The 17366-nt window shown below is 46.6% G+C and overlaps 1 protein-coding gene across 4 annotated transcripts in view; it reads right to left on the minus strand.

Moving 5' to 3' along the window:
- Window positions 1-2763: 2763 nt before the first annotated feature.
- Window positions 2764-17366, minus strand: part of immt (inner membrane protein, mitochondrial (mitofilin)) — a 43857-nt gene continuing 29254 nt past the window's right edge. For all 4 annotated transcript variants that reach the window (XM_056276950.1, XM_056277029.1, XM_056277104.1 and 1 more), the window contains 6 exons: window positions 16144-16279; window positions 12766-12895; window positions 12416-12639; window positions 10973-11104; window positions 7389-7518; window positions 2764-4290 (listed from right to left, as the gene is read on the minus strand). In XM_056276950.1, the coding sequence (XP_056132925.1) occupies window positions 3683-4290; window positions 7389-7518; window positions 10973-11104; window positions 12416-12639; window positions 12766-12895; window positions 16144-16279 (1360 nt within the window). In that variant the 3' untranslated portion in view covers window positions 2764-3682. The remainder of the gene's footprint in view (window positions 4291-7388; window positions 7519-10972; window positions 11105-12415; window positions 12640-12765; window positions 12896-16143; window positions 16280-17366) is intronic.

Below are 17366 nucleotides of genomic sequence, written 5' to 3' on the forward strand. Positions count from 1 at the left end.
ATCTCCCACTCAAGAAGCCTAGCCTCCAAGAACAACAGTCGGTCACTAACAGCTCCAACGACTCATGACCACTGAATGGAGCACTAACGAAGTCGACACTAACACCCCCAACGACTGTCGTTGCTAAACATCGGATCACAAAGAGCCATGCACATCAATAGCTCTGATAATGACGAGCGTGGCTAAACATCGGATCACAAAGAGCCACGCATATCAATAGCTCTGATAACGACGGGCGTTTCTACACATCGGAACACAAAGAGCCATGGACATCAATAGCTCTGACAACGACTCCTAGAGGCTAAATTCTGAGTCTCATCAGCAGCCAGTCAGACTAGCTTGGTGTAGTCAGAAAGGCACGAACTGAGGAAGCCTCTTGGATGAGAGGCAAAACGTCTTCACAGATATATACCAAGTCCAGCTGCACTTGATTCAACTCCTTTGAGAACCATGACCTGGGTGAATGAGAACATTCACAGACAAAATGCAGCGAGCTTTATTTTTACATTGTGAAGCGTCCCACGGACCTGGCTTACAACTCACATTTATCAGGCTGAAGATTTTCCACTAGGGAGGCGCTGTCCGTATGCGTAGCATCGCAGCGATGTACAGGAGCGGTGCTTTGCATCGGTGACAGTGTCCCTAAGTGAGAAAATACACGTACGACACTGTGTGTAGGTGGTGCTGGGGTGTGGTGATCAGGGAAATAAAATGTCGATGCCAAATCTGTGAAAAGCCCTTATTCACGTGACCAGACTGGCCGGAAGCCGTCGTGTTTGCAGCTCAACATGCTTCTTCGTCAGGGTGCACTTGGAGTTTTGTAGTTAAGGTAAGTTTTACAACATATACTTCACTCTCCATATACTGCGGACCTGTCTGCGCCCCTGTTTGGGGAAGTTAAATGGACCCTCCCATGTGGCTGTGCAGAAAGGAAGGTTGAGCTGAGCAGTCTTAATGTTTCTTTCAAGGACTGTCAGATGATTGGACCAGCAGGCTGACGTCAAGTTACCTCTGGCTGAAATCCAGTTCATATGGTATCATACTTCATAAAAGAACTTAACCATAAATCAAACGATAAAAATCTTAATTCTCCTTAGTGCAAGAAGGTCGTTCTTGCTCACATCTATTGGACTGTCGAAGACCACATCAGTTGACCTTCAGTTCTAGTATTTTAGTGTGTGTGTGTGGGGGGGGGGGTAACTAAATTGGAATTAGTCTATTTGTGGACTTCAATGTAATTCTTAGGCAGTAAGTGCTCTGGGTCTTCATATGATCTAATATTAATTAGTATGTTGAGCCCCCCCCCATCATTTTCAAAATTGATTTCAATGGCTGCATTAAGAAGCTTTTACGTGGAATAGAGAAATTGACAAGATCATACACGGACTGTAAGGCAAAGCCTGTTGTATATGACGGTTTTGGTAACCTGGCCACAGTGACATCTTGTGTCATGCGCATGCGCTTTCATTCTCTCTGTCGTGCACTTAAGGTTAGACAGTCTAGGGGCGTCCGGGTAGCGTAGCGGTCTATTCCGTTGCCTACCAACATGTTGTGGCTACTTGTTTGTTTGTTTGCTTATTTATTTATACGCTGTATCATGCTGTTTGTTTCTCCACTTTATCAAATGCACAACAATACTGTAACGTGCGTGGATAAGTAGACACGTTGGCCCTTGGCTAACGAGTCGGACCCTTTAGTCGACTGGTTGATGTGGTCGCTTGCGGAGTGGGAGGCACGGGTTCGCGTCCCGGCTTTGGCGACGGTCTCCCAGACTGCCCCCCCCCCCGAATTCGCTACAATACATTGCTGGCAACGACGTGCTTACGCATCAGGCTAACCTCTGAGTTGAGAAACAGCGTCCGTGTGGTGTAGCGGTCTATTCTGTCGCCTACCAACACGTGGGCCGTCGGTTCGAATCCCCGTGTTACCTCCGGCTTGGTCGGGCGTCCCTACAGACACAATTGGCCGTGTCTGCGAGTGGGGAGCCGGATGTGGGTATGTGTCCTGGTTGCTGCACTAGCGCCTCCCCTGGTCGGTCGGGACGCCTGTCCGGGGGGGGGGGGTTGATAGTGTGATCCTCCCACGCGCTACGTCCCCCTGGCGAAACTATGTATCGGAGGAGGCAGGAGGTAGTCTGCAACCCTCCCTGGATCGGCAGAGGGGGTGGAGCAGCGACCGGGACGGCTCGGAAGAGTGGGGCAATTGGCAAAAAGTACAACTGAGGAGGAAAATGGGGAGGGGGAGGGGGGTAAAAAAACAAGAAAAAAAAAGGCGAGACAGTTTATGTAAGCTAGCTGGCCATTTACAGCACATTTATTCAACATGGAGATAAGCGTCAGGCAGCAATCAAAGCCATTTAAGATGAATCTCCATGGAAACACCCACATAAAAGACCCAGTTTTCGAATACTCAGCTGTCTTCTAGGTTCCAAGTCGTTCGCTTGGTTTAACCAGAAACACTTTGATACCATTACTATACCTGGTGGTCCACCCACGCATCACTATCAGCTACATTTGTTACAATTACAGCTACACTTGTTACTATTACAGCTACACTTGTTACTATTACAGCTACATGTGTTACTATTACAGCTACGTTTGTTACCATGACAGCTACATGTGTTACTATTACAGCTACGTTTGTTACCATTACAGCTACATGTGTTACTATTGCAGCTACATTTGTTGATATTACAGCTACATGTGTTACTATTACAGCTGGGTGTAAGGGAGACAAATAATTGAGGCAACATTCACAACAGCATCCTTGCCCATGATTTATTGTTATAGATCCAGCAATGATGTGAATTAGATTTAGCTTGACAAAATGCACAATCATTCAACTTATCAGTTCCATTTTCCACAAAACCTACCACCAATAAATGGATAAATGCCAAAAATAAACACACGATGAAGTCTGGGAGAAATGACAGGTTGTATCCGAGTGATGGTCTTTTTACAGCGTCTAATGGGTTTAACACTCATTCCACAATAGTGTAGTGCTCTGAAACTAAAGGTGTGTCTTTAGCATCTCATTTATATATATATCATAAATTAGACAAATGAAGTGTGGATACCTTTACGCTACATTTGAAAACGGGAATCTCAGAATTTAGTATAGGAAAACAACAATTAGGCATACAAATGTGTCATGTCACGCAATGAGCATTATTCAAGAGCAGAGCTACAGATTTGCAGGAAGTAGTGAAAGCTATGTCAGTGTCAGGATCCTACACCATGGCAGTTGGCAAGTAACAGGTTATTCGTGTGGTGGTTGAGATTAATTCTGACTTTCTAACAGGGCGACACTGTAGACAGTATTTTTACATTTGCAAAACAAACATTTCTACATAAATGGCATTGATTTGGTATAACCTAGAGAATAATATGACCAAACTACCTACGGCCCTTGCCTGTAGGACTCAGGAGCTTCTATGCTGAGCGTATCTTCATGTATGTGCAGGGATGAGATGGGGACCGGTAGAGAGGAAGGAGCTAAAATAAGCATGCATCTTTGAGGGATGTTTTATACAGAGAAAGAGAGATCGTACACTGGAGGAGAGGACAGGAAGATGTGTGGATAACTGATAAGGTCGTGTGGGTTAACAGGAAAGAGAATGGACTGTGGAGCTAGGGGTTATAGGGAATGGAGGGCAAGGGTGAGTTTTCTTGGGAAAACCACCCTATGGAGCTTGAGTAGTACCTAGCCCAACTGCATTAGCGTAAGCAGACAGGAGATTAACAAGTTGTCTGGTTTCCAGCGTCAGCCTAGCTTCAGTCAGCCAGCCTTGCACCACATTCCTTGCCTCGCCTCTTAGTTGGTTGAGTAGTTTAGCGGCTAGCTCCAAATCCCCCTGTTCTAAGCAGTAACTTGCATATGAAATAATTTTAAATGGGTCTAAATCCTTACTGGTAAATTGGGTAGGTGGTGCTTCCTCTTTCTCCTCAAAAAGGAGTGCAGCTTGAAGATAGGACAGAAAATATTGATATAAGGAATTGTGGGATTCATCAATAAGAGCAACGCGCCGCGCCAGGGATCGTAGAAAGTAGAAGCGTGAGCGGAGGGACTCCTCACTGTAAATGCCACGATGCAAGGATTCCTCAGGGAAAGCTGAGGCCAGAGCCTGGGCAAATTCGTTTTCATGGCAGCTTTCTCTGATGGCCACGACGGCACTTTGTAGAGGCTCAGTTGGGGAATTGGCACCAGCGGTCTTTAACGTGTAGTTCAGGGCCTCAACAGACAGCCACAATTGATGGGCTTTACGAGCCTCCTCCTCAGCTACGATGTGACCTGGTGAGAAAGGCACATAAACAGATGGTCAACCAACACGTTACTGAGTTACCCAACCTGTCAAGAAAGAACATTACCCCCCCCCCTTTTTTTCTCCCCAATTGTACTTGGCCAATTACCCCACTCTTCTGAGCCGTCCCGGTTGCTGCTCCACCCCCTCTGCCGATCCGGGGACGGCTGCAGACTACCACATGTGGAGTCGCCAGCCGCTTCTTTTCACCTGACGGTGAGGAGTTTCACCAGGGGGACGTAGCGTGTGGGAGGATCACACTATTCCCCCCAGTTCCCCCTCCCCCCTGAACAGGCGCTCCGACCGACCAGAGGAGGCGCTAGTGCAGCGACCAGGACACATACCCACATCCGGCTTTTCACCCACAGACATGGCCAATTGTGTCTGTAGGGACGCCCGACCAAGCCGGAGGTAACACGGGGATTCGAACCGGGATCCCCGTGTTGGTAGGCAATGGAACAGACCACTACGCTACCCGAATGCCCCAAGAAAGAACATTTCTAAAAAGCATTTTAGGGACACAAGTCATGTAAGAAATAAGTCTTCACTTCTTAAATTCTCAGAGTCACACGTCTGCTGGCATATATTTACAACGGTCCCATGCAGGGATGATGTCAGCGGGGTAGTAACGTGTGGATTAATTAGGCTTCACATGGGAGCAGTTTGGGGTCAATGGCAAACCGGATACTGATTTTTCCAGTGGGGCAGAGACCAAAAAGCTCTGCCTCCACATGCATTAAATATCCACATGCCGCAATCCCTGATGGATCATTCCATCAAGAGTGAGTCCATTTTCTGAACTTTGGCCATCATCGCATGGCAAAGGGACCAAGTACATGTTATTGTCATCCCCCACAATCGGAACGATAGGGGAGGGACTAAGGATCAATTTCTTTCTATCTGTTCAATTTTTTTCTGGCAGTTTTTTTCCTGATTTCTGAATTGTAAACTATAAACAAAGATTCCGTGGGCCAAACTACAGCTGGGTTTTAATCCATCCGGAGTGACATCAGACGAAATGGATTCAAGTTTACTAAACCGCTTCATTCACAAACTGCACCTGTCTTTCTCTTGCTCATTGGCATTTTTCTCATTCATGTAAAGCAGGCAGTCAGGGGTGAGTGTATGCGCTGACAAATCATAACTTTTGCTTAATTCACATACCATAAAGCCCGAAGTGTAACCGAGGCAAGAAGACTGGTAAGTAGACTGCAACACTTTACCTTGGATTACTGTTAAACAGTCTATACTAACACAGAACTTAATTGTCAGTTTTCATTGAAATTGGAGGACTATACGCAAAGTGGGCAGCCACTGTGCTCCAGTTCATCTTGCCATGCCTTGCTCAGGGGCACATTCAGGACCCTAACATGCATGTCTTTTTGATGGTGGGGGAAACCACCATCAATTCTATCAGGCTATAAAAATAAAATTGGCTTGACTTGACTGTGAGACTGTACATTGACGTGGAGAGGTGTTAAATATGATGGAAAGTATTGGGGCCAATTGTGCTGCACAGTGGCTCAGCAAAGCAGGACTGATGCTGTCTGGCCCTGCTGCTTCCCTGATCTTCAGCTTCCTGAACGTTACTCTCACCTCATCCTCCTGGATGCAGAAGGGTGGCATTGGAGTGGGAGTAGGGGGGATGGCTGGTGGAATAGGTTTTTCAAACCTTGCACAAAATTCATTTATTCATTTTCATTTGGACTGTGTATAATGACACAATGAATTCTTTGTAACACTCACCGAGAGTCTGTTTACATTTTCTTTAAATTTACTGTTTTTGTGCCCTTTGTGAGCTGATGCCCCATTTTGCCACATAATGTGAGTAGTTGAACCCATTCACAGGCCATAGCTAGGGGGAAAAAAATCACCGCACTGCAAATAAAATAAATGCTGTGAAATGCAGTGAAACTTCACACGCTATATGATGTGTTTTCATGATGTTGTCTTCATTCAGTAGCACACTTTCCACATAATTTACTGACGGGAATAAACTGCACAAAAAAAAAAGAAAAGAAAAGAAAAAATGACTCTTGATGAAAAATGGCCTTGAGGCTGGACTACTTTGCCATGTTCTCCTGCAGTTATTGCTTATACGGCAGTACAGGCTAAAGCAGCTCGCGTAGGCTGATCCCAGTGCACAAGCGCCCACAGCACAATGATGAAACCAGAATGAAATTTTGTTCTTTTTATTACAAAATATGCCTACGGGTCCACCAGTTTCAAAAGATCTACACTTTTGGTATGAAGGTCTATTAAAATGTTTTTCTTTCTCTTTTTTGGGTGGAACTATTGACAGACACCATGACCGGGGAGATTGTTGCCTTTTGAGAGTTTTTACTGGTAAAAAACGGTAATGGGCGTCCGGGTGGCGTGGCGGTCTATTCCGTTGCCTACCAACACAGGGATCGCTGGTTCGAATCCCTGTGTAACCTCTAGCTTGGTCGGGCGGCCCCACAGATACAATTGGCCGTGTCTGTGGGTGGGAAGCCGGATGTGGGTATGTGTTCTGGTCGCTGTACTAGCGCCTCCTCTGGTCAGTCGGCGTGCCTGTTCGGGGGGGAACTGCGGGGAATAGCGTGATCCTCCCGTGTGCTACGCCCCCCTGGTGAAACTCCTCACTATCAGGTGAAAAGAAGCGGCTGCTGAATCCACATGTTTGGGAGGAGGCATGTGGTAGTCTGCAGCCCTCCCCGAATCAGCAGAGGGGGTGGAGCAGAGACCGGGACGGCTCGGAAGAGTGGGGTAATTGGTCAAGTAAAATTGGGGAGAATACGGAGGAAAAATCCAAAAAATAAAAAAATAAACAGCTAACACAAACACTGGATGGGGCACCATGAGTCTCTGTGGTGAGGGTGTCTGTCACATGTATTTACTTTGTCTCTCAATTCCTCGCCAATAAACAAAACATATCAGCGATCACACACTTTTTGTGTGATCAGCGCTCCGCCTTGTTGTGATCATGTGGAAGCGATGAGAGGTGACTATGTATCACCATGACAAATGATCTGCACAACAGTCCATGAGGAGAGAAAGTGCACTCAGTGTGTATACGCAGAATAACGTAGTGTGTATGTGTTCCTACTGTCTATGGCATCCTCTATCCCCTTCAGTCTGACGTAGGCAGTGTTGATGTCTAGCGTGAAGTTGTCCAGCTCTTCCTGCATCAGCCGACGGTAGTGGGTCTCTTGCTCCAACATCTTACTGCTCAGGACCTAGGACAAGGGCAAATACAAGTAGGCAGAGGGGGGAAAAAGGGTTACACACACAATACCTACAGGAAGTCAACACATCCTTTCAAGGTAGCCTGAAGAAAGATGCTTCCTCGTTCAGCTTGTCCCCCCCTGAAAGTTCAGTTTTCATGAAAGTTCAGTTTTCATGGATACCCTGTGAGGGCACAGTACCAATGGAAGCCGTTGTTGAACCGGTTGTTAGTCTGAAGAAATATCGAGGGTCCTATTTAAATGATCTACAGCACATGGTGTAATGCACATGGAACAAGTGCATCTAGGCTGTGTTTTACCAGTTAAATGGTGCACGCCCACAGTCACCGGCTGACCTTCGTTCGAAGGGACGGTGATTTTTTTGTTTAGTTTGGATGTATGTGTTAGTGTGGACATGTGTGTTGTTGTAGTTCTTGTAGTTTTTGTGTTGCACTGCTGTGCGCTGGGGGACGAAGTGTTCCTGACTCCTGATAACCTGGACACAAGTGAAGCTGCAAGGCACAACAGGGTTGTACTTAGTCTGTTAATGAATCATAGGTGTGCTCTGGGCGTGACATGAAGTAAACCAGTCAGAACGTCATCTGCCTCTAAACGCCTGGTGCACCTGCACCATGCCGTACCTGCGCCATGCCGCACCTGCACCACTGCACCATGCCGCACCTGCACCATGCCGCACTGCTATTTAAATGGCAGATTTGTGAAGTTGGAGAAACGAATAGTTTTCTGTTGAGGGAACGAATCTGCTCATGCACAATATGACGATCTAGGAAAACAGCAAGAGTCCACCAAAGCTCAGATTCCATTTTGACATTTATTTTTCAAATACCATTTATACTACTACTACTACTACTACTTTCGGCTGCTCCCATTAGGGGGCGCCACAGCAGATCATGTTTCCATCTCTTCCTGTCCTCTGCATCTTCCTGTCACACCAGCCACCTGCATGTCCTCCCTCACCACATCCATAAACCTCTTCTTTGGCCTTCCTCTTCTCCTCTTCCCTGGCAGCTCCATATTCAGCATCCTTCTCCCAATATACTCAGCATCTCTCCTCCACACATGTCCAAACCACCTCAATCTTGTCTCTCTTGCTTTGTCTCCAGACCGTCCAGCCTGAGCTGCCTCTCTAATATACTAGTTCCTAATCCTGTCCTTCTTCATCACTCCCAATGAAAATCTTATCATCTTCATCTCTGCCACCTCCAGCTCCACCTCCTGTCTTTTCATCAGTGCCACTGTCTCCAAACCATACAACATAGCTGGTCTCACAACCATCTTGTAAACCTTCCCTTTAACTCTTGCCGGTACCCTTCTGTCACACATCACTCCTGATACTCTTCTCCACCCACTCCACCCTGCCTGCACTCTCTTCTTCACCTCTCTTCTGCACTCCCCGTTACTTTGGACAGTTGACCCCAAGTATTTAAACTCATACACCTTCATCACATCTACATCCTCACCATTCCACTGTCCTCCCTCTCATTCACGCATAGGTATTCTGTCTTGCTCCTAGTGACTTTCATTCCTCTTCTCTCCAGTGCATACCTCCACCTCTCCAGGCTCTCCTCCACCTGCACCCTACTCTTGCAAAAGATCACAATGTCATCTGCAAATATCATAGTTAACAGAGACTCCTGCCTGATCAACCTGTCCATCACCATTGCAAACAAGACAGGATGGTAATTTTTCACATACCATGATGTACACAATAATAATCTTTCACATTGTATTGTTTAAGTTGTAATCTTTTGCATGTTTGTGCACTGCTGCATGTATCGGTGTGTGTAACAAGAAAAGTGTATGCGTATTGTGCACCTGCCTATGTAGGTGCATTTTACAATCTGAAGAATACACCCTTTAAATGGCAGGAAAATAGTGCACCATTGACTTTAGACCAGGGCCCCAAATGATTTTCCATCTTTATTTAAATAAGGTAACTCACAATAAAGTGGAAAAAAACCTTTCTGAAAATCAAAAATAATACTCAGTAATAACAGGGTTGTATATCTATCCTCCCCCTGATAAACACTGAGGATGCACAAGCCATGCATGCTTAGCGCCGGTCCCAAGCCCGGATAAATGGGGAGGGTTGCTTCAGGAAGAAGGGCATCCGGCGTCCAACCTTTGCCAAATCAAATATGCAGATCATAAATCAGATTTTCATACCGGAAAGGTTGAGGCCCAAGTTACCACAGACGGCCACCGGTACAGTTGGCCAGCAGGGTGCCGGTGGAATGCTACTGTTGGGCAAAGGAGAATGATGGTGTTTAGTGTTGTTAGTATTAATGTAAGGTTTAGTGTTGTTCTGATCCCGAGGTGACTGACCTCTACTACCTGCTTGCCTGCCTGCCTGCCTGCCTGCCTGCCTGCCTGCCTGCCTGCCTGCCTACCTACCTGCCAATCTATCTATCTATCTATCTATCTATCTATCTATCTATCTATCTATCTATCTATCTATCTATCTGTCTGCCTGCCTGCCTGCCTGCCTGCCTGCCTGCCTATCTATCTACCTCTGTTACTCCACCCGGTTGATGTCTTTTTTTACCCTCTTTCCTGCTCCGTATCTACACCTGAACTTCCCTTTGGGGTGAATAAAGGTTATCTTGTCTTATCAATTATTTAGCCCAAATTCATATAAATAATTTGGCCTTTGGGCAAGGGTATGAGCGTTGATCTAAACTCCATAGCAAAAAGAGAATTATTATGATGCTGCCCTCTGCTGGTTGCATTCGCAGGCTTAACTAGGAAGACTCGCCTTTTATTAAATAAATTACCTTAACCAAACTATATTAGGATTCAGCCCTCCTCTTTAGACTTTAATTGCTGGTGACCTGATAAGCGCAAAGTGTTACATGATACCCCCCCCCTTTTCTCTTCAATTGTACTTGGCCAATTACCCCACTCTTCTGAGCCGTCCCCGTCGCTGCTCCACCGCCTCTGCCGATCCAGGGAGGGCTGCAGACTACCACATGTGTCCTCCCATTCATGTGGAGTCACCAGCCACTTCTTTTCACCTGACAGTGAGGAGTTTCACCAGGGGGACGTAGTACGTGGGAGGATCACACTATTCCCTCTTGTTGGCTGTTTTTGCTTTGTTGGCTGTTTTTGTATGTTTTTGGTGGTGTTGTTTTAGGAGGTTTTTGGATATGTGTTTTTGTCTTTTGTGTTGTACTGCTGTGGGCTGGGGGAAAGGGAGTTTTGTTTCTTTTGTGTACATACTAGTACATAAGATGAATTGTTCCTGGTTCCTGTCCCTGTGCTGCAGTGGGACATCTCAGATTAACTGTTACGCTTTCGCTGTAGGTGTTGGGCTTCGGTGTACCTACCTTCTCAACGATAACTGAACAACATCTTAAAAACACAACTGTTGCTGAGGAAAAAACATCTGCTTAGCTATGTGTTGTGGTCTGTATTGTGTTTTATAGTGTCGTGCACAAAGACAAACCTCCTCAGATTCAGCTTTCAGCTCCTGTTCTTGAACTTTGAGCACGTCTCGGAGGTGGTCAGTGTGAGCAGCTGCCTGCCTGCGTAGCTGGGTCCTCATCTCTGCCTCCATCACTTCTCTTACCTCGGACAGCTATGGAACAAGAGGAGAGGACAGCAGGGGGGAAGTCAAGAAAAATAAGAAACAGAGCGAGGGGGGGAGACGAGAGAGCAAGAGAGACAGCGAGAGAGACAGACAGACAGACAGACAGACAGACAGACAGACAGAGAGAGAGAGAGAGAGAGAGAGAGAGAGAGAGAGAGAGAGAGAGAGAGAGAGAGAGAGAGAGAGAGAGAGAGAGAGAGAGAGAGAGAGAGAGAAGGAGATGGCATAGGGTGAATGTTGTGTGGAATGGATTCATTCCACTAACAAGAGCAGGAAAGACACCCGCACTGACAAGAAACCCTTTCCTCCAGTCTAGTCTATCCATTCCCCTCAAACACTCCATTCAATCTCTAGATCAGTGTTTCCCAACCCAGTCTTCAAGGAACCCCTATCCTGCAGATTTTCTTTGCAACCCTGAATAGGTACCTGTTTGTAGTTATTCAACCAATGAGCAATGAATTATGTCTGCTGTTGCACACCTTGCATAATAAAGTGCTGTGAGATGATTGGTTGAGTAAGTACAAGCAGGGCTACCTATGCAGGGTTACAATGAAAATCTGCAGGATAGGGGTTCCTTGAGGACTGGGTTGGGAAATGCTGCTCTAGATCATCTCCGACCCCTCACATCCTGCTCATCACCTCTTCCAGCTCCTTCCCTCAGGGAGGCGCTACAGGTCACTGTCCACCAAGACTAAACGCTTCACAAACAGTTTTTTCCCCCTAGTTATCAGGCAGAGTGTAATGTGTACCACAAAGGCTAATAAAACTATTTTATCTAATCTAATCTAATCTGATATTCTTCATCATTTGCGTCCCATTACATTTACAAAAACTAGTCATCCCTGCCACCAGGCAGGTGGCACGTTGGCGCAGTGGTTGGCATGGTCGCCTCACAGCAAGAAGGTCCTGGGTTCAAGCCCCGGGGTCCAACCTTGGGGTCGTCCTCCGTGTGGAGTTTGCATGTTCCTCCCGTGTCTGCATGGGTTTCTTCCCACAGTCCAAAGACATGTAGGTCAGATGAATCAACCATACTAAACTGTCCCTAGGTGTGTATGTGTGTGTGAGTGTCGGCCCTGTGATGGACTGGCAGCCTGTCCAGGGTGTCTCCTCACCTGCCGCCCAATGACTGTTGGGATAGGCTCCAGCATCCCCGCAATCCTGGGAGCAGGATAAGCGGTTCGGATAATGGATGGATGGATGGATAGTCATCCCTTTCTCATGCTGGAGTCGGATTCATACCTTCCTCTCATGCTGGATTCTGATTCATACCTTCCTCTCATGCTGGAGTCTGATTCATACCTTCCTCTCATGCTGGAGTCTTGCCTCCTCCTTGCTGTGGACCAGGGCTGTGTTCACAGCCTTCTCCAGTGCTTTATGATCCACTTGTTTTTGTTGTTCCAGAGCTGCCTCTATATGGATCTGCTCTCGGACCCTCTGCTCGGCCAGCTCTCGGTTTAGCTGGTCGATACGACGGTGGGCATGGGTGATCAGGGCATTGAGATCATCTGCTGACAGTTTACCAGCTGCAGGGCCAAAGGAGGACAGGGAGACACAGAGCTTTTATGAATGTGAATTTCTTAATCTTACTTCGGAGGAACTACACTGGCATTCTGTGAGTTGGCTGGATTTCTGTGTGAGTTGTATCTTACCGAGTCCCCTCCAGTTGGCCTGGATGTCTGGAGTGATGCTGCTTAACTCCTTCTGGAACTGCTGTTTGGCCTCATTCACCAGTTCACTGTACTGGGAGATGATCTTCGCCTCCGACTCTGCAGACTGCACCTACACAGCCACGCATACATGAAGATTAGATGTGGTTTACCTGCCGTCTCTGTTCACATCTCGAGCTCTGCAATTTCATTTACAAGTTAGCCCCGACAATGTGAACATTATTGCACAGTCCGAGCCCTCAATTACAAACTTGATTTTACCGATGCCGGATTTCATGTTCCACAAATCCCGACAATGATCACATTAAAACACTGTTCACGTTCAAGGGAACATGCCATACTAAACAACAATTACAATTAACATGAACCACATCAAAATCTTGATTTCCTGACAAAATCAATGCAACTTCTCTAGACCACATCTGAACTAGACCCGGGAGCATCTTAGCTTCCTCATTCCATCAGGGTTTGGAAAGAACTGAATTCAGGGCCACTCTGATTGAGTCATATAAACATCGCTACTCCTTCTGTAAACTTTTTCCCCCCTTTTTTCTCGCCAATTGTACTCGGTCAATTACCTACCTCTTCCATGCCGTCCCAGTCACTGCTCCACCCCCTCTGCTGAGCCGGGGAGGGCTGCAGACTACCACATGTGTCCTCCCATACATGTGGAGTCACCAGCCGCTTCTTCTCACATGACAGTGACGAGCTTAACCACAGGGATTCAAACTGGCGATTCCCGTGTTGGTAGGCAACACGGCTACGCCACCCGCACGCCCGCTATCTAGGATTTTTACATTCCACAGATGCCAAAAATGTGGCTTTAACTGTACTGGGATGTTTTCTCTCAAGCAGTGCTGTGACTCAATTGCTGTTGCTAGAATATGAGTGAGTATGTATGGAAGAATGTTGGAAGGGATGTGAAAGAATTACGACATGCAAGGAACAACTATTTGGTTTGACTTAGCAGAGTTCCAAACAATTATTCCTTTTTAATGTACCTGCACTCCAGGGCTTGACTGTTTAACTTCTTAAGAAGGTTGAATCAGTTCATCTGGACACAACATTTATTGAGAAACGTTTCACCACTCATTTCAGTGACCTCTTCAGTCCCAACTGACTGCAGGTGTCCCCACCCTTATAAACAATACAGTGGCTGCAGGTGTCCCCACCCTTATAAACAATACAGTGACTGCAGGTGTCTCCACCCTTATAAACAATACAGTGACTGCATGTGTCCCCACCCTTACAAACAATACAGTGACTGCAGGTGTCCCACCCTTATAAACAATACAGTGACTGCAGGTGTCCCACCCTTATAAACAATACAGTGACTGCAGGTGTCCCACCCTTATAAACAATAGTGACTGCAGGTACCCCCACCCTTACAAACAATACAGTGACTGCAGGTGTCCCACCCTTACAAACAATACAGTGACTGCAGGTGTCCCACCCTTATAAACAATAGTGACTGCAGGTGTCCCACCCTTATAAACAATACAGTGACTGCAGGTGTCCCACCCTTCTAAACAGTACAGTGACTGCAGGTGTCCCCACCCTTATAAACAATACAGTGACTTAACCACCCAAACCAATGACAAGTTTCATATGCAAATTTCCATGACCATTACCTAGATTTTCAATGGCCATGTGTACTATTCACAGAGGGTTGGGGAATAGTTGCAATCACAGCATTGTAAGATGGTGACAGAAGTACTCTTAGCCCCCCCCCCCCCGGTTCAGGAGTGGTCGTTCCCTTTTCACATAGATGGCCTCTTTGACTCCCTGTTCAAACCAGTGTTCCTCCCTATCAAGGATGTGCACATCCTCATCCTTGAAAGAGTGGCCACTGGCCTGTAGATGGTGTAGACTGTGAAGATGGTGTAGACTGTGGAGTCCTAGTCTGATGTGTTAGCTCTCCTGTGTTTTGTGTCATCCTCTTGGCCAGCATCTGTTTGGTTTCCACAATGTACAAGTCATGACAATCCTCCTGGCACTTAATAGCGTACACTATATTGCTCTGTTTGTGCCGGGGGACCCGATCCTTGGGGTGGACCAACTTCTGGTGCAGCGTGTTTCGGGGTTTGAAAGCAACTGAGTTGCGGTGTTTGGAAAACACATATATCTTAACTGTTCCGACACTCCTGCCACATACAGAATCACCACTGGTTTACACTTAGACAGCTGTTGTCCTTCTCTCTTCGATTGGCTGGTGCACTGTTTGGGTGTCTTCCTTGCTTTGACAAACGCCCAGTTAGGATAACCACACTTAACCAGGGCCTGTTTAATGTGGGATTTCTCCTGTTCCTGCTGCTTTGTCGGTGGGGACATTGTCAGCTCGGTGGTGCAGCGTCCTGATGACTCCTAGTTTGTGCTCCAGTGGATGATGAGAGTCAAACCTTAAGCACTGCTCAGTATGTGTTGGCTTATGGTAAACATCAACAATCACATGTCCCCCATCACCAACTGCAGTGTCACAGTGTAAGAAGACTAACCTGTCATGTTCCACATCCTCCCTGGTGAAGTTGATGTGGAGTTCATGTGGTCGGTGAAATGTGCTACATCCTGAGATTTAATTTTAACCCGGGTGTCGTCCACAAATCTGAACCAGTGGCTAGGTGCTGTCCCTGGATAAGACATCAGAGCTTCTTTTCCACTTCCTCCATGTACAAGTTGGCCACTACAGGTGAGACTGGGGAACCCATAGCGCAGAAATGCCTCTGCCTATAGTACTGCCCCTATATGTGACATATGTGGACTGAAGACACAGCTTCAGGAGCAGACACACTTGGTCAGTGTTAAGAGTACATCTGTCAACATCTTACAATGCTGTCAATGCAACTATTCCCGAATCCTCTGTGAATAGTACACATGGCCAAATCCTCTGTGAATAGTACACACGGCTGTTGTAACTCTAGTTAATGGTCATGGTAATTTGCATATGACTCCGATCGCGGGTTTGGATGGTTATGCTACTGTATTGTTTATAAGAGTGGGATACCTGCAGTCACTGTACTGTTTATAAGGGTGGGATACCTGCAGTCAGGTGAGACTGAAGAGGTCACTCAGATGATGATGAAACGTTTCTCTCAATAAACGCCGTGTCCAGATGAATTGATTCAACTTTCTGTGATTTCCTTAGCTGGATTATTGAGCATGGATGAAGACACTTCTTAAGAAGCTGTGCCATCACAGTTCAGTGACCCCGATTCTACTTACGGCCCTCATTTATGTACGGCCATTGTACCCATACTGTACATAAGTGAGGGGTTGTACTGAAACACTTAAACGGCCAGGTCAAATAAAAGATGCATGCAGAGCTCCCCATTTACGTTTCTCCCTCCAGTCATCTGTCCTTACCTTGGTTACCACCTGGTCAAGGTCCACCACCATGCTGTGGAGATTTTCTTCTACTGCCAAAACCAATGGGCGGGTGGCAGTAACCTTTGAACCTTTAACTTCGTCAATCTTCGACCTCAGAGAATCCAGTGATTCCCTGTGGTATTGGGAATCGGGGTAGTGGGTGGGGGGGTGGGGGGTTGGGACAAGAGTTAGATTTAAAACATAGAAAAAAGAAAACTACCAGAGCTGGTCAGTGACCAGCAGAAACCAACTGTGGGACACAGCCCATGAAATATAAGCATGGGCTCTGCAAGTCAGAAGAAATAGGTCACCCCCTTGATAGCCTGTCAGAACTGCTCTCAGTGTGTCGACTCCCCATCTTTTCCTGAAGTTCCCAAACTGACGGAGATGTGATTTTACACTTTCAAAGTCCTACTAGATGGTTTGGGATATTGAGTCAAAGACAATAAACTGAAGGGCGCCTGGGTAGCATAGCGGTCTATTCCACTGCCTACCAACACAGGGATCGGAGGTTCGAATCCCCGTGTTACCTCCAGCTGGGTCAGGCATCCCTACAGACACAGTTGGCAGTGTCGGCGGGTAGGAAGCCGGATGTGGGTATGTATCCTGGTCGCTGCACTAGCGCCTCCTGTGGTCGGTCGGGGCGCCTGTTCGGGGGGGAGGGGGAACTGGGGGGAATGGCGTGATCCTCCCATGTGCTACGTCCCCATGGTGAAACTCCTCACTTTCAGGTGAAAAGAAGTGGCTGGCGACTCCACATGTATGGGAGGAGGCATGTGGTAGTCTGCAGCCCTCCCCGGATCAGCAGAAGGGGTGGAGCAGCGACCGGGATGGCTCGGGAGAGTGGAGTAATAGGCCAAGTACAATTGGGAGAAAAAGGGGGAAAATCCAAAACAAAAAAGATAATAAAATGAGAATAGCCCAGACAATAACGGCAACAGGATGTTTTTATGTTTGAATGTGTAATGTAGAAATACAACAGCATACCTGTAGAAATAAGTGCCTGTAGAAATTTCAGTGCGTTGCTTACGCCCAACATTTGGGTTGATTTTTTTGTAAATCGGGGCCAAAAGCCATGCTAATTGGTGAATAGTGTTTTATTTTTCTTTCTTTAACACAATAATTACAACAGAGTTCTTCTCTATACTAAGGGTGTAAGAAAATATCGATACACTCGAGTATCGTGATATTATCTTTTGTGATACTTTATTGATTCTCAA

Source organism: Lampris incognitus, chromosome 1 (genome assembly GCF_029633865.1).
Source record: "Lampris incognitus isolate fLamInc1 chromosome 1, fLamInc1.hap2, whole genome shotgun sequence".
Classification (NCBI taxonomy): domain Eukaryota; kingdom Metazoa; phylum Chordata; class Actinopteri; order Lampriformes; family Lampridae; genus Lampris; species Lampris incognitus.